The sequence below is a fragment of the Rhododendron vialii genome, chromosome 13a, assembly GCF_030253575.1.
Source record: "Rhododendron vialii isolate Sample 1 chromosome 13a, ASM3025357v1".
Lineage (NCBI taxonomy): Eukaryota > Viridiplantae > Streptophyta > Magnoliopsida > Ericales > Ericaceae > Rhododendron > Rhododendron vialii.
The window spans coordinates 31,720,759-31,747,467 of NC_080569.1; the positions used below are offsets into that span (position 1 = coordinate 31,720,759).

The 26,709-nt window shown below is 38.7% G+C and overlaps 1 protein-coding gene and 1 long non-coding RNA gene across 6 annotated transcripts in view; both read right to left on the bottom strand.

The window, feature by feature from the left end:
- LOC131314518 (protein CHROMATIN REMODELING 5) overlaps positions 1-24,883 on the bottom strand; it is a 29,107-nt gene extending 4,224 nt beyond the window's left edge. The window contains exons 1-28 of one of the 5 annotated variants that reach the window (XM_058343206.1): positions 24,436-24,883; positions 22,939-23,813; positions 22,716-22,783; positions 19,987-20,424; positions 18,543-18,767; positions 18,260-18,343; positions 16,427-16,486; positions 16,239-16,342; positions 15,924-15,975; positions 14,754-14,816; positions 13,326-13,389; positions 11,590-11,683; positions 11,391-11,478; positions 11,178-11,312; positions 8,979-9,170; positions 8,754-8,821; positions 8,083-8,176; positions 7,829-7,953; positions 7,685-7,748; positions 7,246-7,458; positions 5,858-6,100; positions 5,644-5,754; positions 5,361-5,447; positions 4,998-5,180; positions 4,701-4,781; positions 4,373-4,606; positions 346-501; positions 69-246 (exon numbers count right to left, since the gene is read on the bottom strand). In XM_058343206.1, coding sequence (XP_058199189.1) covers positions 69-246; positions 346-501; positions 4,373-4,606; positions 4,701-4,781; positions 4,998-5,180; positions 5,361-5,447; positions 5,644-5,754; positions 5,858-6,100; positions 7,246-7,458; positions 7,685-7,748; positions 7,829-7,953; positions 8,083-8,176; positions 8,754-8,821; positions 8,979-9,170; positions 11,178-11,312; positions 11,391-11,478; positions 11,590-11,683; positions 13,326-13,389; positions 14,754-14,816; positions 15,924-15,975; positions 16,239-16,342; positions 16,427-16,486; positions 18,260-18,343; positions 18,543-18,767; positions 19,987-20,424; positions 22,716-22,783; positions 22,939-23,659 — 4,225 coding nt within the window. In that variant the 5' untranslated portion in view covers positions 23,660-23,813; positions 24,436-24,883. The remainder of the gene's footprint in view (positions 1-68; positions 247-345; positions 502-4,372; positions 4,607-4,700; positions 4,782-4,997; positions 5,181-5,360; positions 5,448-5,643; positions 5,755-5,857; positions 6,101-7,245; positions 7,459-7,684; positions 7,749-7,828; positions 7,954-8,082; positions 8,177-8,753; positions 8,822-8,978; positions 9,171-11,177; positions 11,313-11,390; positions 11,479-11,589; positions 11,684-13,325; positions 13,390-14,753; positions 14,817-15,923; positions 15,976-16,238; positions 16,343-16,426; positions 16,487-18,259; positions 18,344-18,542; positions 18,768-19,986; positions 20,425-22,715; positions 22,784-22,938; positions 23,814-24,435) is intronic. The other 4 variants (XM_058343209.1, XM_058343207.1, XM_058343208.1 and 1 more) reach the window with 4 other exon arrangements.
- On the bottom strand, positions 1,532-4,366 carry LOC131314519 (uncharacterized). Its single transcript, XR_009196429.1, has 2 exons — positions 3,681-4,366; positions 1,532-3,631 (listed from the first exon to the last, which is right to left on the bottom strand). It is a non-coding gene; the product is annotated as an uncharacterized LOC131314519 (long non-coding RNA).
- Positions 24,884-26,709: the final 1,826 nt, after the last annotated feature.

The following is a 26,709-nucleotide window of genomic DNA, read 5'->3' on the forward strand; positions in this document are numbered from 1 at the left end:
TTTATACACCTTATATCTAAGAAAGAACTAAAAATCAGATGATTATTTAAGAGGGAGTAAAGACTTACTCTGATTCCATCCGCAACCTTTAGACCAAGTTGCAGGCTTAAGGTACATCAAAGCTCGGAATTGTGCAATGGGATCCGCGTATCGACTTATGCGCTTCGCTAAGAGTTGAAGTCCCTCAACTCGGCTTAGTAATTCATTAGCCTTTATAAGGATACCAAAAAAATCCAACGTAGGCCCCTGAAGGTAAATACCACACTTGATTGTTATTTTCCCATATAGGCAGAGAGTTCGCACCAGAAACAAACAGTCACTTGATGAACAACAGGAAAGTCTAACCTTTGGATCATAACTCCCTCCTTTAACTGCTTCTCTACAACCATCAATCAAAGCTTCAAAAAGCTCAATTTGTGCGTTAGTGGGAGCAGCTTCAACTACCCCACCAACCTCAGCCGCTATTAATCCAATTTGACTGGGATTTCCAAACTTCTTAACCTAATTTCGGAAGAATATGAATAATAAAATGGAAATCACGAGAAAAGATGTGCTGTAACAAAGGATAAACACACTAATGTCTCCCATATTGGTTAACTTCTCACAAACCTACAGCCAATAGTCACAAACAAAGAGCAATGAAGATCATATATGGACAAGTACAACACACCTAGAAGTTATAGAACGCTCCAAAGACATAACGGAGATAAAGGAAATTGTTTTCATAAAGAAAAACTAAAATCAAATGTAAGAAAAGAACAAAAAACTTTACAGTTAGGTAACTAGGATATACAAAAATAACATGAAAAAAATGATAAAAGAAGCAATTAAAAAAAGTTTCCTAATTTTACTCCGTCCATTCCACATTCAGAGTCTTGTACTCTCTCTCTTGCCATTTTTCAAATAAAAAAATCAACTACTTCCGTGTATAATTTTTCGAATTTTTTCGCACCGTATTAAAGATCTCGATTAGTACTTTAATTTGGTGCGAAAAATTCAAAAAATTATACACGGAAGTCATTGATTTTTTTTATTTGAAAAATGGCACGACTTTTCGTGGTGGACTCTCAATATGGAACGGAGGGAGTACAATAAATGTAAACAATTTAGTATATTTGCCTTTCTCTTTATACAATATGGAGAAAACATGACCCAAAAAAAAGACATCAATAGAATCGCGTTGAACTAGGTATGACAGTCCCAAGGAAACAAAATCCAGAACGAGCTAACTTCAATCAGTTCCAATATCCAGCTTTTTATCCCTCTTCACCCTTCTGCCTTCAATAGCACAGAAAATGGAGACGACACAAGGAGAAATTTTATTGGGAGAAATCAGGATTCAAGTACCAGTAGGTCTAAAACAAGCTGTAGAAGTGAAGAATTGGCAGTGACTTACATATATTATCCTTAAGGAAGTGAACAAAGTAACTTCGTGAGTTGGTATGGAAATCCTCTATCTGTGGGGTAAAGGCCCAGCTTATTTAGTAAGCTTTATTCTGTATTCAAGGATACTAGAGCTCTATCTTCATCCTTTCTAGCAATATAATCAAGGAGGAGGAAAGTGCCGAAATGGCATTTCTATAGTCAGGGTCTGAATGAAGCATAACAGTGCTAAAATCAGTTGGGATCGTATCTGTTGTCCTGAGGAAGAAGGTTGGGTTTAGAAGAACGAAAAGTGGAATAAAGGCACTATGATGACAAACCTATGGCCACTATTTATGAAGGCTGACACCCTATCTTTAAAGTGGGTACATTCTTATAGCATCAAAAGTCAATGTCTCTGAGCAAAATTTTTTTTGTCCGTTTCTTCTGCATCTGTTGATAATGCTGAAGCGGATTTCACTTCTTCAACCCATCTGAATGAAATGCAGGAATATTACTCTAGACAATGGAAGAAGTCTTGCATCTGTGTTGTGAATGTCCCAGGCAACGGCGCAACGGGCTCGTCCCATTCCTTACCCTACTGAAGCAGCTAAAAAAACAGGAATGCAGAGAACTCCCAGCTGATGCATCGGGTACTGTTATGAAGGTCTTCAACATTAGCAACCAGCCTCTCGTTCAATGCAGACTTGGCATGGGGTATCTACAATCCTATGGTTAGAAAACTAGGGAGTCTACAAGACATGGTAAAAATGTAGTCTACAACTCGGGAAGGTCTTGAAAAGCAAAGGTGTCCTCTGTTATCCACAATGGTAAATGGAAATGACCTAGAGTAATTAATAGACTAACTCAAAACATTATTGCTCAGTGTCCCTCTAATTTGCAGGCTGAGGTAAGCAAATAGGATTCAGTTTGGTGGTTGCCTCACTCAAGTGGTAAGTCGAAGGTAAATTCTCCTTGGAATGCTAGTAAGCATAAGCAAGGAATGCGTTATTTGGATATGGAACATTGTGCCTAAATGGGCCTTTGTACTCTGGATGGCTAGCCAAGGTTAAGTACCCACAATGGGTTAACAGTCTGGGGCATGGTGGTGCCTGACATTGGCTCTATACAGTAGTGCAAGACAAAATCATCTGAACCAGTCTTTTGAATGTCCTTTCTAGATTTCTGTATGGCAGGCCGTGCTGGCTAGAAACAAAGTTCAGGGGCTATGAGCGGGGTGGGGATGTAGAAGCTTGATAATGAGGAACTCACTGCCTGCAACGGGATTACTTAGGGATGGAGAGAAATCGAATGGTCTTCCAGAAAAAGTACATGAATGAAGATCAGATAACTTGCAAAACTGTGCCCACTAATAGAATTTTTCTATGCTCCACGAGGGGTGTGAAAGCATCCCAGAGAGAGAGATTTGTGTGAAAGCCTGGAGGTTAACTGAGGTGGTCCTACATCCTGGTTGAGGGACAAGTTGTACGTGTAAATTCTCTCATTGGATATATGTAGTCCTAATTTTCCTTTTGCTTATCCTTGTATGGCTGTTTTTCAAATCTGTGGCATGCCCCTGTGCACTTTTTTTTTTGTTTTGAGCTTTAATGTAAAGTGTACTTATCAATTATCATAACTTCAAGAAGTTAACGGCGACAGAAAGACAACAGATAAAGACTGCTGGAAGTTGAGGAAGGGTGAGGTGGGTGGCAGCAAAGAATAAAAAGTGAAAGCCTGGACGGTCTTAGGTACTCCCTCTATAGAAAGTCAAGCGATTCCACAACAATCCAGCTTACAGTATCGGAAACATATTTGTCTTGGTGATACAGCCATCGGATGATATCGGACAGTAGCTACCGACACATAGGTATATTTAGGTATCCAAGGTCGAAAGTCTCATCATGTAACAGCCAGATATTTAGAATCCTGCACCCAACCCAGTCTCATAAAGCTCCAGACGTCATCTCATTCCTCTTGTAAAATAATGCAACATTTATCAACAAAAGTACTAGATTACCCATCAGACCACTCAAATCTGACAAAATAATAAAACCTGAACTACATAAAGAACTATTGATCCTTAACACTGAAAATGTAAAAGGTAGGAAACTAACTCAGCACCACGGCCGACAGATGTAAGATAGTGCTCAAAGCCTAAGCTTCATTGAACAAAGTCCTAATCACCTTTCCAAACTGCAACCATATGTGCATTTTCCCTAGTACTCAGAAGAATATCAGTGGAGGGTTGCAACTTGCATATATGTAGAATCTCTATGTACTTATATGTACTTATCAACTTCCCTAGTACTTAAATGTACTTATATGTACTTATCAAAATAATCTACATATATGTACTAATCACCTTTGGCATTGAATCCTTATATGTACTTATCAAAATAATCAACATTTTTCATTTTCTACTTACAAATGGATGAATTCTTTATAATACCAAAATAGTAACAATTAATTCCATATTATACTGAATAAAAAAAAAGTCTGAATAACTTATTTTAGAAGATTTTTCACAAACAAATCCAAAGTTTTCCTTAATTTTATTTTACCATTGGCTCCCAAGTTATTGAAACTTATTTGCAATGTGTTGTGTGTGTAAATGAGAATAACAGCGGTACCGTAGTGTCCGAAGAATGTCTGGCTGTCAAAGGAATGAAAAATGAAAACATTGGCACATGTACAACTACCTGGATCTTTGACTAGTTTCAATGTGTGAGCCAAAACGGGCACGCCGCACGACAACTAAGTGTCCGTGTTTATTTGAATTTGTTCAATGGATGAGGCCAAGTACCTCTACTAGTGCATCTTATAAGTTGGGAGTTGGGAGTCTTGGACCACAACATCCTCACTGAACAAAAAGAACAACTAGTCTAGAGCTTTATCTACAGGACTACTACGTCTTCTAATACTAATCTAACAAGAAGTTGAACTGCATCTATAATGGAGGTCATGCTTGTGCATAACATTATAAACTTAGAGGAGACAAGAGTGATCTTACCGCTCTGAAGAAGCGTGTAGCATCTCTCTTCGGAAAATTACCGTATGACCAACCTCTTACTTGTGCAGCAGTTCCCTCAATTGCTGGCACTGAATAGGCAGAAGTATCTGCCTTGCGGCGCTTTGGACCTCTCTCTGGAGGATCAACTCCCTTCTTCCTTTTATTACTTCTCTCAGGTGGGTTAGCCTCTACATAACTCTTATTGTTTCTCGCAGCTCGAGGGGCTAAAGCTTCCTAACAAGATAAGAAAACAATAGATGACATTTTTATCAGTTCTAGGAGTAAGGCAAGCACATGTACACAGGTTCACTGGCATAATAAGACATACCTCAGCATGAGCTATTGCGTCTGGTTTTATCCAGCGGCTCCAAAAACTCCCGTCATCCTCCGCACTACCAAAGTTGGCGACCTAACCATTGTAAAAAATACAATAGCAGCTTCTGTGAGAAATAAAGACATTTATGCAGCGATAGAAATATCGAGGTATGACACCTAACTATAAAGATATGACGCACAAAAACAACAAACAGAGAAGAAAAGAAAACACATAAAACTGAAAAGGTAAACAAAACCCCCTTTCTCAAAGTTAATATGATCACAAGGCAGGTTATATGGATTGTCTTGCCTTAAAAGCACTCAACAATTCATTCCCTTGCTCTTCCGTAGCTTCCTTTTCTTCTACTTTTTCTGCTCGTTCTAGAATTTCATCAATATCCATACTTAACAGCCTCTTTTTGCTTTCTTCCTCATTTTTTTCTTCCTTAAATAGTTCCTCCGCGCCAAACCTCAAGATTGCGGATAGCTCATTCTGTAATCACGAGAAGAAAATGTAAGATGACACAGTAAGGGCAAAGAACACATATCTGCAAATGGCAACTACTAGAAAGCAACTCTTTTGACCTAACCAATGTTTTCTAAGTCCAAAAAGCTCTCATGTAATGCATGTCCGTTTACAAAGTACAAGTACTATTCCAGTCCATATCCTTACTTTGTCAAAGGAACTGCCCTTTTTGGCTTCTTTCTTCTCCAGTCTACCCTCAGCATTCAATTTTTGAATCACCAAATGGTCAAGCACCTAAGGAGGATGCATCATCCAAATAACAAACCCAAACATACAGTCAGCATAAGATAAATTAAGTTAATCAAATCTAAGAGAAAGCACAACAATGTGTCTAAAGATACACTATGCAAAACCATCATAGCAAGAACAAAAATGATGCTAACAGCCAAAAAAAAAAAAAATTGAACAAAAATGATTCTGATATGTATACCATCTTCTTCTTAGCACGCTCCAAAATATCTTCCTCCACGCTCTTGCTTGTAACAAATCGGTAGATGTTAACAACTTCTTGCTGCCCAATCCTGTGAGCTCTACTCATTGCCTATATGAAGATAACAAATCCACAACCAAATAACATTTGAATGTGAAATTAAGAACAAGACAAAACTATAATGAAAAAGGAAAGAAGAACATTTCATCCTAACCTGTAAGTCATTTTGAGGATTCCAGTCTGAATCAAATATGATAACTGTGTCAGCTGTCGCAAGATTGATGCCTAGGCCACCAGCCCGAGTCGAAAGAAGGAAACAGAAATCATCACTACCAGGTGCATTAAAATGCTCCATAGCCTGCTGACGTAACTCAGCCTTGGTACTACCATCTAGCCTCTGATATTGGAAACCTCTAAGTGACAAATATTCTGCCACTATATCCAACATCCTGACCATCTGCAGCAAAACACAAAGTTAAGACTGAAGAATCATCTTAACATGCTTGAGTCATATGACCGATCAATAAAAGATCAAATTTGCTACAAAACCACTTTTGAGAGAAACCCCTTCATTCAAAATATATTTAACTGAATTAGACAAAGTAACCATGAACTTTTAAGTACAAATCCACAACCAAAAGTGACAAGTGTCATTTCAGATAAGTATTCGTTGATAATATCAACCAACAACAAAAAATTTCAGTTCCTCAAAGTGATACATGGGGCAGAGGCATTTTTAAAATGATGATCTTACAACCAACCCCCCCCCCCCCCCCCCCCCCCCCCCCCCCCCCCCCCCCAAAAAAAAGGGGGAAAAACTCCCCCTCATCCCATTAGCATGCGCAATGATGCAGGGATCAACCCCAACAAACATAAAACCATTTCAACACTGAAAGGAGAAGGCGAAGTATGTGGAAAAAAACATATCCCGAAGCAAGTTCACTGTCCTGGGAGCAATGGACGGAACAGCTCCAACTTATGTTACCCAGGTCACGGATTCTTCTGGTAAAAGAGTCAGGTGCAAATATTCCAATGACGGGGTTATGTGCATATAGGACATACAGCTTTTCCCATTTTTGTCTTTGGTAAGAAAAACAAGAGTCATTCCTTATTTGCACCAGTAAATCTGGGATAGGAATTGATCTTTTCAAATATCTAGGTGATTTCAGATTTCGATTTAAGTCCAGAATCCAACTCGTGGTCCTTATATTTTTCGTCCATATGCCTTGGCTTTCATTAAAAGATTCAACCACTAAAAGGAGCTTAGCCGGTCCAAGTTCAATCTCATCTTCATCCAACCGAGCCAACCTTCTTGAGATTGCAACAATATGAGCGAGTTAAGAGCTCAGCCTGAGGTAAGCAAGACAGAACCTTGACACTCTATTACTTCGCTTAACTGAGTTCAGCTGCAGCCCAAAACTATACTTCATCTTCATGAGTCATCAGCAAGATGGAGAAAATAAATTCGACAAAAATCAAAACCAAAACGTGTGCAGTTATTGTTGACTGTGATACAACCTATTTCCAGACCAATGAATCACAAATTTAGTACAAGCAAGTTGCTGATGTTTACATCCAGAAATATGGTTTCTGAAAACAAACCTGAGAAAATATTAATACGCGATGATTAGTCTCATGCAATCTGACAAGAAGCTTATCAAGTATAACTAGCTTCCCACTGCTTAGTATTATCCGCTCCAGTTTACTGCTACCTGTAATATTTGTGTCCCCACCATAACCATGGTCTGCACTTTCAAATAGAAATGGATGATTGCAACATTTCTTCAATTCTACCACAATATTTAAAAGTGAGACCTGCAAATAATGGAGAGAAATGTCAACATACTATAACTCTGCTCCATGTACAGATCAAGAAGAGATCAGCAATTGACAATCACTCAATTAACGTAAAAGATAAATTCTGCTTATTTCTTATCATCCAATTTGCCATGCCTTGTATTTAAGACAAAGACTAAAATGTATATTACCAGCAGTAATAACTAATAACTACGCAAATGCATCACTTAGTTTAGGCAGTCACCTGATTTCCACGAACTCCTTTGTTTAAATCATTGAAGTTGCGTTCCAAGATCCATTTATAATACCTGTATTAATCAACAACCAATAGGTGTGAATAAAATGAACTTAGGCAGTAGTACAAATGCAAGCAATAGAAAGCACTTACTGTTTCTGAAGAGGGGACATCTCAACCCGGAGAATCCGTTCTATCTTCGGAGGCAAGGACTTCTCCACATCCTTGATAATTCTTCGAAGGATGTGAGGCCTCAACTCCATATGAAGATTAGCCAGCTAAACAAAACAACCCAATTAAACTTCAGTGTTCCCAGGAGTAGAAAAGTAAATTATATCCAAGATTGCAATAGGGGATAAGCTAAGAATTTGAAGTAGAAGTTAAAGGTAGGTGACAATGCCATGTACCTCAATTTCATTGAATGAACTAAGGTTCTTGTAATTTTGAACAAAGTCGTCCTTGCTCTTAAACTTATGAGGATCAAGGAAGTGAAGCAGAGCCCTGGCATTTTTGAGAGAGAGAGAGAGAGAGAGAGAGAGAGAGAGAGAGATCATGGTCTTTACACAACCTCTTAAAAAACACAGTTTCAACAGGAGATCCCTATCCTTCAAAAGTAACAGTAACCCAAGAAAAAGAGAGAAAAACATAAAAACACTACCATACAAATGCAGGACGCAAGCAGCAGAATCAAAATGATAATTAATCCAGCTCTCTTTACCAATTGAAACACCATATAATACTCAAAAGGATACCCATACACATGAATGAAATAGAACAATCCTGGCTACACACATGCAATAACTCATCATACTCAGCATCGACTTAAATGCATCGTTTTGCATCAACAATTGCTTGAGCTTTACGATTTCCCAAGGAGGCAGAGTACGTGATTTTACATTCTAAAACTCAAAATCATGGCTTTCCAATGCTTTTCTTAACAAACAAATATCATGAAAAATATTATTCAAATAATTAATGGTAAAAGTTACTGGAAATAAATATTATTCAAATAATTCAAAAGTAACAGGAAATGAAATGTGGCTAACGAAGAATTTCAGTAACCAGGAGCACTAATTACCATAGCTCTTCAACGCTGTTTTGCAAGGGAGTACCAGTGATAAGCAACTTGTTCTTGGTGCTAAATTCCTGCAGCAACACAAACATGGCATCTAAAACTAACTATACCAAAAGATACATGGCTATATATTGTATAACAGATACACCAAAACACTAGGAAAAATAAATGAATGTTAGAAAACAAACACACCAAAACCACAAAAAGGTTATTGAAATATTGGCATACCAAAAGTGATGTATACAGTGAAGCCTCACTGTTCTTTAACCTATGAGCTTCATCTACCATAAGATAGGTCCATTTGATTTTGGATAACACCATCTTATCCTTTAATAGTACTTCATATGTAGTCAACAGAGCATCAAATTTTATACCCCTGCCACCTTTCTTAGTACTGTAAAATTCATATTGCTGACAAACCTGCAATAAATGAATTTGGCAAAGACATTAATAAAGTTAGAACTATGTGGATGGTAGTACAACAAGACTCCACAAAATTGCACTTATTCTTCAAAACATTAAGTTCAACAGAAAAGATATTCCCTTATGCAACATTCAAATGCATGATATAACATCCAAAAATCCCAAGAATATGTGATACAAAAAACAATAGAGCGACTACAACAACTTGGAAAGGGAAAATATTGCCTACTCTGATTATGGGGTCGAACAGAAAATAATAAAGACACGAGTGAGGACAGTTTCAAGTCAACATGACTTTAGGATGTTTGAATACATGCCAAATCGACACAACTCAGAACCTGAAACAAAACCAACCAGAGACGTTATCACATGGGTACCATTCTAAAAAAAGGCAGCCCAAAAATTACAGGTCCCCTGAAACCACCCTAACGAGGCTGCACGAATACATGCACATGCACAATCGTTTGCTTCTCACCGGAACAACCCCTTATCAAACCGATTAGGATTTTAGAATAGTCAAAACTCCAGGAACCTAAACTATTGTGTTCATCCATTTACGTAGATAAGTCTCCAATGAGTCAAAGAGTAAAAGCTTGTTCCCAAATACTCCCTCTGTTCCATTTTAAATATACTCTTACGGGGAATTTTACAAATATTTTGGGACATAGCTACTGCCTTCTTTTAAGGTCACAATTTGCATATCAGAGCTTCCATGCAAGGTTTCCCTAACTAAGTGATCAACACAAATGTTCGCCGCATCTGAGTTCAGATTTTCAGAGTACGATTGGGGGAGTTATAATTGCAACTGTGAATCAACTCCAAGGCCTCCTGCGAATCTGTTACTAGGACCATACAAGGTAGCGACAATGCCTTCCATTTGGCCCATAGTTCTGCTTCTAGCGCCGATGCCAACCAAATGTTTTGCATGAAACAGACAACCCAAAACCAGCACTATCGCGCACCAAAACTCCATACCTTCCATTGCCTGGGTGACCCATGAAGGAATCAAAAGTGTTAACTACCAGAGATGCTAACAATGATGGATTCCAAAGTTCCATTCCAAATTTTAGCAGGGGATCACAATAGCTTGAGCAATCTCAAATTCCATCACCATTTTACCAATCCATTCACGCGATCTGGGGGTACAACAGGATTCTAAACCCACAAATAGCAACTATTCCCATAAAAGCCTGAGTCCAATAATCTCCGGTTCCAAGGACATTTGCCAGCATATACTCCTCAGAGAAACTAAACACAAGCAAGACACTTATGATGGCTGCCAAGAGAGCATCATTCCGTGCAACAAGTGTAACAAACTGTAAGAACAGAGAGTTAATAACACCAACCCTAACTACATGATTCGTGTGATATTAGATAAGAACAATGATTTCAAAACATCAAAATTCAGTGGCAGCAGGGGAAATACTTTTAAGAAGAAAGAAGAAAGAAGGAAATTATCAGGATGTGATGACTTAGAACATTCAGAAATAATTGATTGATTAGCAAACCAAAACATATATACATATACACAAACATCTGCAGATATGTATATCAGTATATATGTGTTTATGGATGGATGGATGGATGGATGGAAACAAGGCAAATGAAAAGGCAGGCTCAGCTCCATTCAACTTATGTGGAGATGCAGGAAAACTTCTGTTTTATTAGATGATTAACCAATCGTAAGAAATCAAACCAGTTCCATGTCATGGCAGGTTCAGCACAATAAATGCATGGTGATTTTTAAAGTACCAAAGCCATGATTGCAAATAGTGATAAACAAGCACGACAGCACCACAATAGGAAGAAATCAAGTATACAATACACCTAGATCACCAGCCCCATACCCCCAAGAATGCAAAGCACGCACACACATACATGTGATAGATTAATAAAAATGACGAGATACCTGTAATGTTTAGTCACTCAAAGATCATTGACGTTACACTGTCAATCCTAATCAGTCCTAGATTCACAATGGCATCACGAAAAGGTACAACTCACCTCTCGGCTTGCACGATTTCCAACGTAAACGATAACATTCATGTTAGGAAGCCACTTCCTGAATTCCTTAGCCCAATTTGACAAAGTAGATAACGGGACGACAACGAGAAATGGCCCATATATTTGTTGAGCATTCTGAGGAAGAGAAAAAGAAATGAACTCTCAAAAGAACAAGAGAGCATATTCGTAATATCAACATGAGCGAATCTGTACCTGTAAAAAACCCAGCATAGAAACGGACTGAACGGTTTTACCAAGACCCATTTCATCAGCTAATATGACATTTGTATCATTCCTCCAACTGTGCAACGAAAACAGAACCGATTACCACAAGTATTCAAGTGAAGCTTTATTAAGACAGAAAATTCCAGTATCAAATTCCAAGATTCAAACAGAATAGGCTCTGTGATACCTGTTAACGAGAAAGTTCAAGCCTTCAAGCTGGTAATCTCGAAGTTTTCCACCCTTCAACCATTCAGGCTGCTCGTCAAGCTTCCTAAGACTTGCTAAAGGGCAAAGAGTGTTTTCAAATTAACAAATAGATTCAGACAACTTCATAGATGAAAAAGTATCACTATACTGAAAATGAAAATAAGCAGCAAATCAAGAGCACCGTCATTGAGTTTCGCAATAAGCCATAGTGATGGTATCAGAATTAGAATGTTACTCAGGACAACAGAAAAGCACATTTACTACAGGAGATGCATGAAAAACATGCCATCAAGTGTAGCAAACAAAGAAAATCCAAAAGAGCCTGCACTCAAACCAAAATACCACAGTAATCACAGGAATTCTTCTTTGTTTAAGAGTGCACATGCAACCAATCTTGCCAACATCAATGGTTGACTAGAATGCCATAATTGTGAAGACAGGAAGCACCAATGTTTATGTTTAGATATTTCTGGATGTACTGATGCATATCCGAATTGAGTCAATCATTTGGCATACAAAGCTAAACAAATATATCTTTCAAACCTAATATGTTTCAAAGGACTTGAATTAAATATTTATCAGAAGCTAACAATGGAGAAACGATTCAGCATTGATCTTAATAATTCCGATCAGTTGTTCAAACAACTGATTGCAGTACAAGCAACTTTCATTAGCTCACCATCAGCTATCCTTCACAACCACAAAAGAAAGACCCTGGGGGGGCGGGGGTGTTTCATTGAAGAACCTCAACAGTGTCATCAAGAATACCAAGTAAACTAGAGTAGAAACCAAACCACAGTTTCCATTAGCTTTGAGTAGCCAAGGACATCACTATCCAACTTGAGATAATTAAGCAAGAAATACATCATGTGGACAACACAGTAGGTCCATGACAAAGGCTTGCATGTCCAATACTCCCTCAAATTCCGTCTACAAGTTATTTTCTTCTGTTAGAACAGTTAGAAACAATCACAAACTACATGAAAGTTGCCCCTTTTTCATGGGGATTTACTGCTTTTATTTCTTCCGTCAGCCGTTCCACTTTACCAATCAAGGACACCAGAAAATTTTCCCATAGAATTACATAGGTCTCTGGTATGAAAAAAGGAGAAATCATAAGAAAAAAAAAACCAACACATCGCGGTGAATTTACTAATGAGCTGTACACCAAGGAGGAAGAATTATTCAGTGCCCCTGGGGCACCACCACATGGTACCTCAGACCTCTTTTCCATCACACATTGTGGTGGGGCCCAAGACAAAGTATATGTAGCCCACCACAAGGTGTGGTGGAAAAGGGGCTGGCAGCACCATGTGATGGTGCCCTAGGAGCACTGAATAATTATTCCTCCAAGGAGACAATACTTTTGTTGAATCTTGAACACGTAGCAAGTCCCACAAATTCCGTAGGTATTAAGAATAAATGGTCTCCAACTTGTAGCATAGGTACTTTTTCTTTACAGAACAACACTTTTTTCTAAACTGATAAACAGAACGTTGCAAGAGGGACACAATTATTTCAACTTTACGTAACCATTCTCATGGTTTTCGTAGACTTTCAATACAACGTGTCATTACCTACTATAGAACTACTATTTCTTCGTAGTAGGGAATAATACAGACGTTACTAAAAATATTCTAAGTTGGATGTTTTAGTTTACAATGTGGAATCCCAAAGCTGAAATAAAAAACAGCCAACATTCCAAGAATAACACACCTTTACTGTTCTTGCGCTGGGAATCAACCATTTTTCCTTGTACAGTTATCGCAGCCTCACGCGCCTGCACATGCGATGAGAAATCAGAAAACTAGACCACCATAATATCCTAAACCACATCTCCGCACAAGTTTTTGAATTGGCAAATAGAAGAATTGTTAACCAAAAATGCTATACAATATGAATTGACAGTAGGAAAATGAAAACAAATCAGCTGATTGTAATGCAAGATGTGTGAAACAGGAAAGAACAAAAAGGAGCTTTTAACAGAAGTGTAAAGGCCTGTAGTCTGCAAAGGTTGCATATTGAATGGTGAGAACAATCAACCAAAGTCGCGTGATGAAGATGAAAGAAAACACTCATTTACCAAGTGAATCCCCAACACCCCATTCCCCAGACAAAACGAAAAGACTTGACTCTAGATAATAATGAAGACACTCCAACTTATCTTGATATTCCGCTGGATCAAAGGGCAGACCTCAGCATGGAAATTCAGAAGAATTGAAGGTATCGAGAAGTGAAGACGGGCTGATAATGGAAGAGCAGGATTGGGAAAGGGGTGAGTCGTCTGGAACGGGATGGGCTGCCAGAAAGTCCGCTAGTGCCTGCTGTCCCCGGCCCCCCTTGCTTGTTGGTCTTACGCCCTGTTTCGTCTCCTTGTCTTCGTTTGTAGTCGAAAGTTTGACTTCCTTCTTTTTTTTCATTTTCCGAACTGAGTTATTGATAGGAAAGACAGCGGGACTGGATCCTTAAAAAGGGAACTTTCCTAGTTCGATAGACCATTTCGTCATCAAACACAAACTAGAAAGACATCAAAAACCAAAACTACCAAACTAAGTAATGTCAATCAGTCAATGAATAAAAAGTCTAAAATGCCATATGTTTAGGAGATTTATGTAAAACATCAAATTGTGGGCGATAAAATGGACCAAATTTACCAAAACACAAAGACTAAAACAATAGCTTCAAAACTTCGGAAGCATAAGAGAGACTTAACCGAGAAAATCCATCGCAAACTTCAAGGAGACCAAAACATAAAGGATGAGAAGTTGAGAACATAACCTAAGCGAAACTAGAAACGAGAGACTATATCAAATGTTTCCTTTGGAAAAACATAACGCAGCTTAATGAACAATTATCCATATTTGTCACCACGCCAATTTGATGGAAGATAAGAAAAGAGGCAGGCAACTGCATATAAAATATATATTCCAACCCTTGTTTAAGTAAAAAGAAGAAATACAACCTCCCGTTTCATTTTTTTTTATCTGAGTAACCATTTACTAGTTAGCCCTTTTCTGTTATACTGTATCGGTGTATCCAATCCTTTTCAAATTTCCCCTCCCTGTATATTCAACCAAATGAGTGTGGGACACCCTATTTAAGAAGCCAGATATCCTCCCCCAGTGAGAGAAGGGAATATCTGACCTGTTGTAACTTGCAAGGGCATGAGTGAAAGCAAAGATTTAACAGTCCCAATGAGACCATTTCCTGTGTCAAGGTGATTTCAAGGCAAAGGTTATCCAAAACACCAAAACCTCGAGGTTCTTTTCCATCAGCAATCCTTCAAAGGCATCACAGGAGTTCCTAGAATCTAGATTCAGTCATCGTCTGTAATATCTGACCATACAACATGAGTAGCACAAAGTTGATATCTACACTATCAGTAGTCCTCCACAAACTCTTGCATAAAGGCAATGCTGCAAGAAGTTCCTTAACTTCTTAAACCTTTCCAGGCAAACTAGAGCCCCACGCTGTGTGACACTCCTTTGAGGAAGACCACCTACTGTTATATTTTGAAGTTTCTTATTTGCTTTTGAGATTTCTTGTTTGCACAAAACCTATCTGCATTGATCTGTGCTGTTCCTAGCCAGACTGTTGAACATTCCATACGCAAAGATGTGATACAGTGAGTGATAAAAGAACATTCTGTTGAAAAAGATCTATAGCCTACATAGCTTCCACAAAATTAGTTGAGCCAAATAACTATAACATCAATTTAGAAATGGACGTCCACACTTTTAGTCATTGGAAAGATCATTACCATTTTACACAACAGTCAAATGATATGAATGTATGTTCTTGCCACGAAGAAGGTTTATTTTTCCCATTCGGCATGTGTCGAAACAAGCAAATCACTGTTTAAATTTACTTCTGCGGGTTTTGAGCTTACTAAATCTAAGTGAACAGGGCTACCTGGACAGAGCTCAATGGAAAAATAAAATTCATGTAGCCAACCCCAATTGATTGGGACACAAGGCTCGGTTTGGTTTGGGTATTTGACTAATATATTTCAATGCTTGGAAAAATAAAAAGGTCAATACGCATGTGACAAGCAGCAAAAGCCCGCCTGTGCACCCCTAAGCTTCATAATATAAATGGTAAGTTAACGTGATACCATATACTACACACATGCACCACGTATTTTCATTCACGGAAAGAAGCAAATGCCCGCGTATCACACAAGTATTCAAAGCAAGAGGTAGGCAGCATCAACAAATAATGCAAATTCCAGCAAGATTAACCAGCATTTCAACAGCAATATAAAGATAAACACGGAATTAAGGAACACAAAGCACATAGGAATCAGTATGCTACCTTGTACTCATTGATAGCATCTTGAGCAAATGCAATATCAACTTCTTTCTCCCTGGAATATAGCATCATAACCTAATTAGCATTCTGTTTCTGCTACAAAGCCGCAAAAATAACAGTGCTGAACGTGAAAACAAATGCAATTGCGTTTATACTTCCTGGATGTAGAGAAACTCTACATGAGATATTCATGAAAACCTATTCAGTATTCAAGAAAACTGAAGGCTGCATAACATTCCGTGAATGAAAAACAGGCACCAAAATACAAGTTTCTATGATCATATGCCCGAAGCAAAGGCAGTTTAAACTTTGTCATACCAGGTTGCTTCCGCATAAGACAGTCCTTGCCATTTGACTAAATACTCTGGAATCGTAACACCTGAGCTATCACTACCCACTCTGTCTGCAATTAGTCTCTCCACCTACACGTGCAATATTATAACATATTTCAGAGAGAGAGAGAGAGAGGAGGCAAAAGACGACCACTGTATAAACCAAAAGCAAACCTGGCTATTTTTCTTGATTATATCCAAGTCCATTTCCTTGCTCACATCATTGACCTCAATCTAGCCAATTGATGCACCAATAGATTAGCATAGTGAGTGAACCGTCCCACGAAATGTGAACAGTAATACCAGAAATCAAACAACTAAAGCAATTGACCACATACCCAACTGCAAATCTCTACATAGTATGGCAATGTATTTTTCTCTCCTTTTTCTAAAATTCTGAAAATCATGTGGCATTCTCTACCGCTTCCGCCTCTCCCCCTCATTCCCTTCGCTCACATTATAAGAATACAATGCCAACGTATATTTCCTTTCAAAAACTAAAAACTCTTTCCAAAACTAAAAGCATCACTCCTTTGACTCAAAAAAAAAAAAAAACCTAGCAGCAGTATTCTTATCTCCAAATAACACTCTAACAGGTACCCAGCTCCCCTCCTATAATAAGTTAACAAAAAAGCAGAAGCAAGAATATAATGAGATTCAATATAAACCAAAATATAATTGTCCAGTTCCTCATTTCACATCTTTTGATTCATTAAACAGAAGAAAATATATATTATTATTAGCTTTCACATTTACAAACGCTATTTGTGCCTTCTGTTGACAAAATTTTCTGACAATATATCTACAACCTAAAATCATTTTTTCAACATTTTATCTCCATATCTCTTCACTATTGCATGTGGAGGCACAAATAAAAGGTATCCTCATAAAAATGAATTCCAATGTCATTACTATCCTTCAAAATTAATTATGTTCCACTTTTCTTTAATTTGTTCTTCTTTGAGTTGCATGAAGATAATCAATGAAGCTAAATTAAATCTACACTGCATAACACTGATTTCACAAATTTTGACACATTGCAAAAAGACTGCAGCACCCTCCTCCTCTAAAGGGTTTACAAAAAAAAACTAAGAGCAAGAACATAATGAAGTTTAAAACAAACCAAAATCAAATTGGCGGTTCCTTCATTTCAATTCTTTTGATTCATTAAACAGACTATAATCAATCACTTTCACATATTAATTACAATTTGTTCTTTTCATTTACAAAGTTTTCCTTTCACCTATAGTCTACTATCCTTTCTTCAACATTATCTCTGCGTACCTCTTCACTATTAGTCTTTGTCTGTGGAGGCATTAAAAAAAAGGTAATCCAAAGGAAAAAAAAAACACATCAAATCACATTACAATCTTTCAAAATTGAGTATATTTGACTTCACTTTTCTTTTTCCTTCTTTGAGTTGCATGAAGGTGGCCAATGAAGATAATATGAAGGTTAGTTTAAATGCACAGCATAACAAGGGTTTTAATAATTGTAAAGTATTTTTGAGCTGATGGGTAATGTATTTTTTGGTATATAAAGACAAGATGCAAGAGAGGAGGCAGAAGGACACCAGGAAGAGAATCAGGTTTATGAAAGAAGAGACAAGAATAAGAAAAGGTCCAAAGGAGAGACGAGAGGTGGTGATCTGAAAATTTTCCTATTAAAATGAACTTACATGGAACCAACCACGTCATTTGCAGCGTCATCACAACTAGAGATCTACATCTAATTGTTGAGATAAATTTTCCAATAAATTTACAAGTTTTAACAAAGTCCATGCATTTGAGACATCTTTATGACTCACGGACCAATTCTCATTGTTTCTAGATAATAAAATAGGTTAACATCATTACAGCTTTCAATATTGGATTTGACAACTCCAACATTAAGAAAAAGCAAAAACCATTGTACCTTCAAAGTAAATTTGATTTTGTTCTCAAATCTTTCCAATTCCCATCAATGAACTCTTGGATTTTACATACACTTTGCTAAACTTGAGATTACCTCTTCACGTGAGACTCTCTTCCGATATCTAATATCCTCCATCACTTTTTTAGTGTAATTGATAACCTTCTTGAAACCACTGAGCTGCAAATTTACAGAAGGAAAAAAAGAAATTGCATCCCGTTAACAAATAAGAAAGAAGAGAAGTAACTAGTTTCAGGCTATTAAGATATCTTAGGAATCTGATTTTAACAGAAGCCATGATTGGGGCAATAGTACTGACTATGCATCGGACTAATATTAATGACCAGTATTACATAAAAATCTACATGCAACTGCTTACATTTTGAAGCTCGGTTAATAATTTCCACTGACAGTGTAGATGTGACTGGCCTTTCCATTTTATTAAAAATTCCATCTCGTTCCAATTGGGTTCAGCATCAAACAATTGGCTTAACAACACAGGTTCTGTTGACTTCTGATTCCTCTTAGCTTCTTCAGCTGTTCCCTTTGGCTGATGCCACAACACCTTTTCAATATAGTCCCCATCTTCCTCTTCAATGTCATCCTTTGAAACACAAATAAATATGTGACTAACATGAATTTGAAAGAATAGAGAAACTATAAGAGACACAATTATATGAATTCAACAAGAAACATATGCACATTAAATTCAGGTACAAAACAATAGCTTAAAAAATACAATAGAAGTGAATAGTTTTCTAGGAAGTGGAAGACCAACCAACAAACACTACTTAAAAACTAACTAATCCGGACCATTAGTCTACAGACACTAGTAATTAGTTTAGATCTTCTTTTATCAGCAACAAATGAAATTCATCACAAAGGGGATATGATTACAAGGAGGATGGAGTCCAGTTTAAAGGGAGATGGTTAAGTTTTACCTAGAAGAGAGAGTTCCAGTGACAATACAAAGTGGAAAGCACAGAAACTTACATAAACAATCGGGTTAAGTTCAGTGCGATCCCATAGTTTGAATTTGCCAGATGCACAAATTAGTTTCCTTATCAGAATAAATGACTGGCAAATCAAGACATTGTTAAATGCAAATATCTCCATTAACTTTTGAGATTTGTTGATCCATATGTCAGGAAACGGGAATCAGGTAGGATTACAACAGATTTAAGTGCATCCAACAAATCCTATCCCCATTATATTCACTCTGCTGTAACCACAGTATCAAATAAAGGGAGAACTACAAGAACTTTTCAATAACCAAATCTAGTTCCTAGGAACATCAGGTATCATGTCAAGAAAAATGACCCCCACATAACCCAAGCAGAAGGCTATCACTGGGACAACCATTAACACGAAGACCTTGTATTCAACTCCCACTAGAATCCAGGGTTCAACGCTGCACGGTGGGTCCAAAGTGGCCTCACCTTCGAAGGGTGCCTTGCTACCGAAAGTGGCCTTGCCTTCGAAGGGTGCCTTGCTACCGAAAACAAATTAAAAAACATGTCTTTGAATGCAAAATGGATGTTGAGAAACACAACCACAGCCCCAAAGCTAAAGCAAATCTTCTGAATTATATACTCAAACAAACAGGGCCGAGTAGGAATATAGAAGACAAAAATTTCAATCCTCAAGACTATACAGTCTGGTTTCGATCCAAAACGATTCATCAAACCATTGAAAATGAAGTCAACCACTTCAACCGAACATGAAGTTTAGAAATAATTTATCCAACTCAAGAACTAGAAAATGGAAGTGTAATGAACATACATGAATCCAACAAAGAAATATATTCAACAGTAACAGCACACCTTTTGGCTCTTCTTTTTCTTGCTTTCATCAAGTTCTTCACTTTCTTCACTTTCAACGTATGATACTTTACGCACTGACCGAGTTGAAGTTCTTACTTCATTGTATTTTCCACTTGCATAAGCAGAACGACCACCAACACTTTTGCGGCTATGTGCACCTCTCCTAGTCATACTTCTGAAATCCTCATCGCTGTCAACCTCCGAATCCTTTGCTGATGAATCTTCCTCTTCAAATGACATTCTACCTCTTTTTCGTCGACTTGAAGTAAACGATTTACTTTCTTTAGCCGACTTCACACTATGTGCACCCCTACCTTGCTTCCTACCCCTAGGTTTCTTATAAGCATCATCTTCACCTGATATATCCAGATCAACTTCATCATCACCACCACTTTTATCATCTTCATCAGAATCTTCTTCTCCGTCCCAATCTTCATCCTGATAACAGCCGAAGAATGCAATTTCTTAGCACGCTGAAGTTCAAGTTCCACATTTAATTCATAGAAAATCTATCGTAATCAGAGCACATCATGTCTAAGAATTCAAAATGAAAACTGATAACTATACAAGTCGTTGGTAGAGTTTTATACTCACTAAACAGAACCAGCGTCAAAAGAAAAATAAAAGAGAAAAAAATGCACATCCCTCCCCGGCCAAGAGTTTTATGGCACTTGAACTAATCGTATCTGGCAAAATTCTAACATGGGAGTTAGTAATGACACATTAAATGGACATATAAAATCTAAATGAGCAGAGCCATGACATCTAAATTTACTCTGTGATTTGTTACCACTGACTCTTAACATCTTGTGACACAACTAACAGGCAAGTTGTTTGAGTAGGTCATTTTGATCACTTCCCCACCACCTAACTGCTAACCACCCAGTGAGTGCCAAGTGGAAAGAACAACAAAGCGACAAACTTCAATCAATGGGCAAAAAATGATCCCTAATAGGAACCTTGATCAGGTAAAAGGACAAATTCTTGCTACAAAATCATGAGAACATCTTGCTAATAGGAACCTTGATTAGCACAAATTCTTGCTACAAAATCATGAGAACATCTTTGTTCCCAAGATTAAGGCACTAGAAAGCTTCGGCCCTCAGGAAGCACCACTCTAAAGTGCAATTACAACATACAAATCCAGTTGTCTACACATAGCTAGGAAACCTCACTTTTCCATCAAGATCACAATTTCGACATGAAGAACTTCCATATGTTGGAGCTTTCTCCTAAATCAGTCAATTATGGCCTCAATAACCAATATATGACTCTCGGTGGCCTCTTCACTCAGTTGGATGTTTTAACATGATATCAAAGCCAAGGTTTCGGAGGCTTGGACAATACTCTCTAGATTGCCCCATTTGTTCAAGCAAGTGCACTTAGTTTCGTTGTGATCCCTATATATTGGATTCTTGTTTCACCGCTCCACGTGCGCATTGGGGTTGCACGCGTGGGGGAATGTCAAAGCTTGTCCCACATAGTTTAAGTATGACCTTCAAAACTAGTATACGAGCCTAGGCAACGGCGGCAACCTCCATTTGATCTTGAGTTGGAAGCTTTAACACTACAAGATCAACGAATCTAAAGCCTTTTGCAAACAAAATGGGTAATTGTGCAATAGAAGCAACTTTTAGACACAATCATGCAACGTAGATGAGTAGTAGTACCTACTAACATCATCCTCAGATGAGAAGCACGAGACCAAAAAAGAAAAAAACTCCTAATCAACTCCATCACTCCAAGCCACAAGGCAGACGTCAATTACACAAACTACTGCTTTCAAAGATGCCAAGAAGTCACATTTAACTCGGACAGCCCATGTAGAAGCCACCAGAACTGAATTTGATACTTCAAAAATTACTTTTCAGATCTTCACAACACAATAGAGTGTCAAAGCCGCAAAGCTAAGTAGTAGCTTTGTGGAGGAAGTAAGGGAGTTGAAATAGTGGCAGTGTGCAGCGATTGTATTACGGTCAAATGCTTGTTGTTTTGCCACTTTGGTGATTTGGCGATGGTTAAGATCACAGCAGTTGAGTGAAAAGGTGGCACTAGTGACAGTTATGGTGTTGATGGTGGTGGTACAACCCAAGTGTTGAATTTGTGCTTTCAAAAAGTAATTGAATATCTGAAGTTTGGAGATCCGGGTTGGTCTGGTTTGGAAGGAATAGCACTTGATCATTTCCAACTTAGCAGCTCTATCTCTTCACCAGCATCGCATGCCAATAACTTTTTTTTGGTTGCTACGATCACAGGCCAATACTTAAAACCTCCACAAACAATGCTGAAAGCTTTATGAACACCACTGCCTCCTAAAAGTACAATTAAAGCGGGCGATGCTTGCATCATCTAAACAAAATAGAGGCTGCTTGCTATGGTTGGTGGTCCTTGTACATTTTGCAACCAGCAGATATACATTTTTCTATTATTTATTTCAAATATTACCTTCCATAATGTTTTAACTCTAACGTCATTTCATATACTTTAGCTTACATCTCCAAAGGTTTCAACCTATTTTGCATGATATGCTTCACATGACAGATCAAAATGAATATGACTCGTCCCAACTCAAGTCAGAAATGAAAACAGTGGACAAAATTGCAATGTAAAACTACAGTACAGACAATGCACGAAATAAAAAATCCATGTTTACCAGGTAAATAGCAAGAACATTTGAAGAATAACTAATAATATAAAGGTCTTAGATAAAGAAATACGCATGTGATAACCTTGTTTCTCTTGGGGCTTGTCATAGCACCATACTCAGGATCAAAGTCAGCATCATCAGGATCATCCCCTGCCACAACAAGAAAAGAAACAATCAACACAACAATCATCAAGAGGCACGTGTGCAAGCCAAAATTATTTTGTTATAAAATTCACTCAGTAATACTCATGTACCCTTCAAAAACATATCTAAGAAGAAAATCTGATGATGACAAACACCATTACCATCATTCACATCTTCATCAGAATCAGCATCTTCGTCATCATCTTCTTCACCATTTGCAGTTCTTGAATTCCTAGCCGCAATGTTGTTTGCAGCAGACCTTGACTGTGGCTTTGAATTATAACCACTGGAATGATTTACTGGTCTGTAGGGCAAGGAGTCACTCTGATCGTCACCATCCTGTTCATAGTAATCATCAGACAACATCTCATCTACAGGGACATCAACGTGATCCCTTTGAACCTTCTCTGTTTCCTTGTACTCATCATCATCTTCTGACCCTGCTCTAGCTTCCCCAGCATCTGATGAATCTCCTTCGGATCCTTCCTCACTTTTATACTCGGATCCACTTTTGGACTCCTGCCCAGATTCCGAGCCCCCACCATGAGCCTGCATAGGTTGACAGTCCTTCCAAAAGGTTGAACCCCATTTTCCCACCAAAGCTGTTCTCCTTCCAGAAGGCTGCAAGCTTGAAATTCTACCATTCTCTATCGCTGCATCATCTTGTACCCTATCATCTTGAATCCTACTCACATCATCCAGTTCATCATCACTTCTATACCGATTATCCATCTTGATCTCACAATCTTTATCACTAGAAGTAGCCTCTACATTCTCATTTTCTACAATTCCACGTACTCTCTCCACGTTCTTTCCTTGGACTTTCTCATCCGAGACACTCTGTGAAACTGCATCATTCGAGTAGTTCCTAAATAAAGCCATACTTCCACTCACATTGAACTTCTACTGCACTCGCGTCCACTTCTCTTCACAAGGTAAATGCTTCAAATAGAAAGCATTTAATAATGCGAGAACCGATTCATTTAATTCCTGTACTCCCCTAGATTTGTCTACAAGCTTCAAAAACCCAAAAAGCCTGTCAGGGACACATGGTCAGTAACATCTAAAGTCGTAGTTTAACTCCAAATTAGCAACTCTAATAATTTAGAGAAGAAGAAACAAGCATAGAAAACAAATAAACCAAATTTATGTCTTGTTCGAGGCATCTCCTGATGCCATGTGGTACTTGAAATCAAATTTAAAAACAGAGAAAACTTTGCTATACCGAGAAATTCAAAGAATCAAAGGGACTGAACCCCTTAGAGATACATAATCTCTAGATATAAGTAGCCACAAAAGTTCAAACAAGGCAAAAGACCCAAACAGAAATATTTCTATCACTATGGAACAAAGTTCACAAACAGCGCTCTACGAAGTCCAATTCGAAAACTGAACAATCAAGGAATCGATGAATTCTTCAATAATTCTGATCCAGAGAACCCACAGACTCCAAAATGCCAAAACCATTTCGATTCAACAGCAAAAGCAATGGATCGCAGCAGAATCTATTCGTTTGGACGCGAAAACTCGAAAAACACCGTTAGACAGGCGGGAAAACTCTAAACCAGCAATCAAAACCCTAATCCGGTAGCGTTTCGCTGTAAATTGAGACAATCAATCGGAACAGGGAAGCTGATGATTCATTCGGACGGACTAACCTCTCTGTACAGAAAAACCGACGCGAATTAGGTCGGGATTGAGAGAGAGAGGCGATGCGCAGGTAAGGAATCGCGCGGGCAATCGGACGGCGGGGTGACGGCGGGAACTGAACCGCCGCCGGCGGAGCAAAAAAAAAAAAGTAAAAATAGTTTTCGCTTATTTTAGGAGGTTTCCAGAGAGGGAGGAGAGAGATGGATGAATCGGACACGCGCGGGGGATAGTGGAGGGCGGGGGAGGAGGTCAGTGGGCGATGGCGGAAGAAAACGACGAGATTACTGGATTTACCGGTCGATAATGTCCAGAGATAGAGAGGGAAGTGAGGGTTTTTTTCTCTAGAGAGAGAGAGAGAGAGAGAGAGAGAGAGAAGGGGGTGGCCGGGTGGGGGAGGCTGTCAGGGGAAAATAGGGATTTTCGCGAGGTAAATTTTTTTGTTTTCAGAGAGAGGCGTTTGTGTGTATTGACACATTCTGCCTGGCTATCTGTGTTTGGAACGACGCCGTACATGTGGGACTCGGGTGGCGTAGGCGTGGTGACGACTGACGAGTGTTTGGATTAATCACGCGGTTTTAAGTAACAGAAATCCTATTGGTACCGATGGTACCATAGGGAAAATGCACCGACGGCCACCGGACGGCCGATCCAAGTCGTCCAAAAATTTTAAAAAATAAAACCGAGTGGGCCTCTACGCGAGAATCAAAGGCATCCGAGGTGTGTAGGGTACTTGATCCGAGCACCCCTTTTTCGTATATATTTGTATATACGTGTATATACACGAAAAAGGGGTGTTCGGATCAAGTACCATACACACCTCGGATGCCATTGATTCTCGGGTAGGGGCCCACTCGGTTTTATTTTTTAAAATTTTTGGACGGCTCGGATCGGCCGTCTTGTGGCCGGAGACGGCTGTCCGGTGGCCGTCGGTGCATTTTCCCTACGGTACCGTCGGTACCAATAGCAGTACTCTTTTAAGTAAAGGTGCTAATTTCCAACACGACGTGAACACGAAACAAAGTTAGCGGGTTAGGGTCAGCTATTTCTGATACGGAGTACGAATATGACACAACACGATAACACAAAAAATTAAACAAGTTAGGTTAGAGTTGAGAGAATTCTAACACGAACACGAGATGACACGACACGAGACTTTATGAAATGACATGGTAACATGATACGAATCTGACACGAAATTAACAAGTTAAGGTTGACTATTTCTGACACGAAATACAAATATGACATGATATGATAACACGAAAAGTTAAACAGTTCAGGTTATGGTTAAGAGAATTCTGATACGAATACGGGATGACACGACACGACACGATACCCACCTTTAGGTTTTAGGATCCTGTTTGAATGAAAAATAAGAAGATTGGATTGAGCACCTACACACATCGGATTGAGCCAATTTTTCGAAAGCCCTATCAATTTTTTTTGAAACTATTGAATGGATCGGATCTTCCATGCGGAACCCGTAGTGGGTCTCACATAGTCATCGGTGCAAGATCAGTACCCACCCATGGCTGTAGCAAAGTTGAGTTTTCAATATCATTTCTCAGCTTCAGTTTTCGACTTTATCAAACGGCACGTTGGTGTTCCTTTTTTTTTAGGTGCAATGGTAATTCACAAAACTAGATCCAAAAGGAGTTCAACATAGGTTCAAATATAGTAGGAAATTTTTTTTGAACAGAATATATTAGGAAATTGGAAGAGATTAAAACACGCTAATTTTTCCCATCTTCAATGGAGTAACAAAGTTACGAACCGATGGCAGTGTGGTTTCAGTAAATCATCCTCTTGTTCAGCTCCCAATCTCGCAAGATTATCCGCACATTGGTTTGCAATTGACGATGGATGCGAACTATAGATGAGCAGAAATGCTATGTATACCGATGGAATTGTAGGGATATCGTACCGACCGGCGGCGCGGGGCCGTCTCCGGCCACCGGACGGCCGATCCGAGCCGTCCAAAAATTTTAAAAAAAAAAACCGAGGGGACCACGCGGGAATCAACGGCATCCGATGTGTATAGGGTGCTTGATCTAAACACCTTATTTTTTGTGTATATTTATACACAAAAAATAAGGTGTTTAGATCAAGCACCCTACACACATCGGATGCCGTTGATTCCCGTGTGGTCCCCTCGGTTTTTTTTTTTAAAATTTTTGGACGGCTCGGATCGGCCGTCCGGTGGCCGGAGACGGCCCCGCGCCGCCGGTCGGTACGATATCCCTACAATTCCATCGGTATACATAGCAGTTCTCATAGATGAGCGT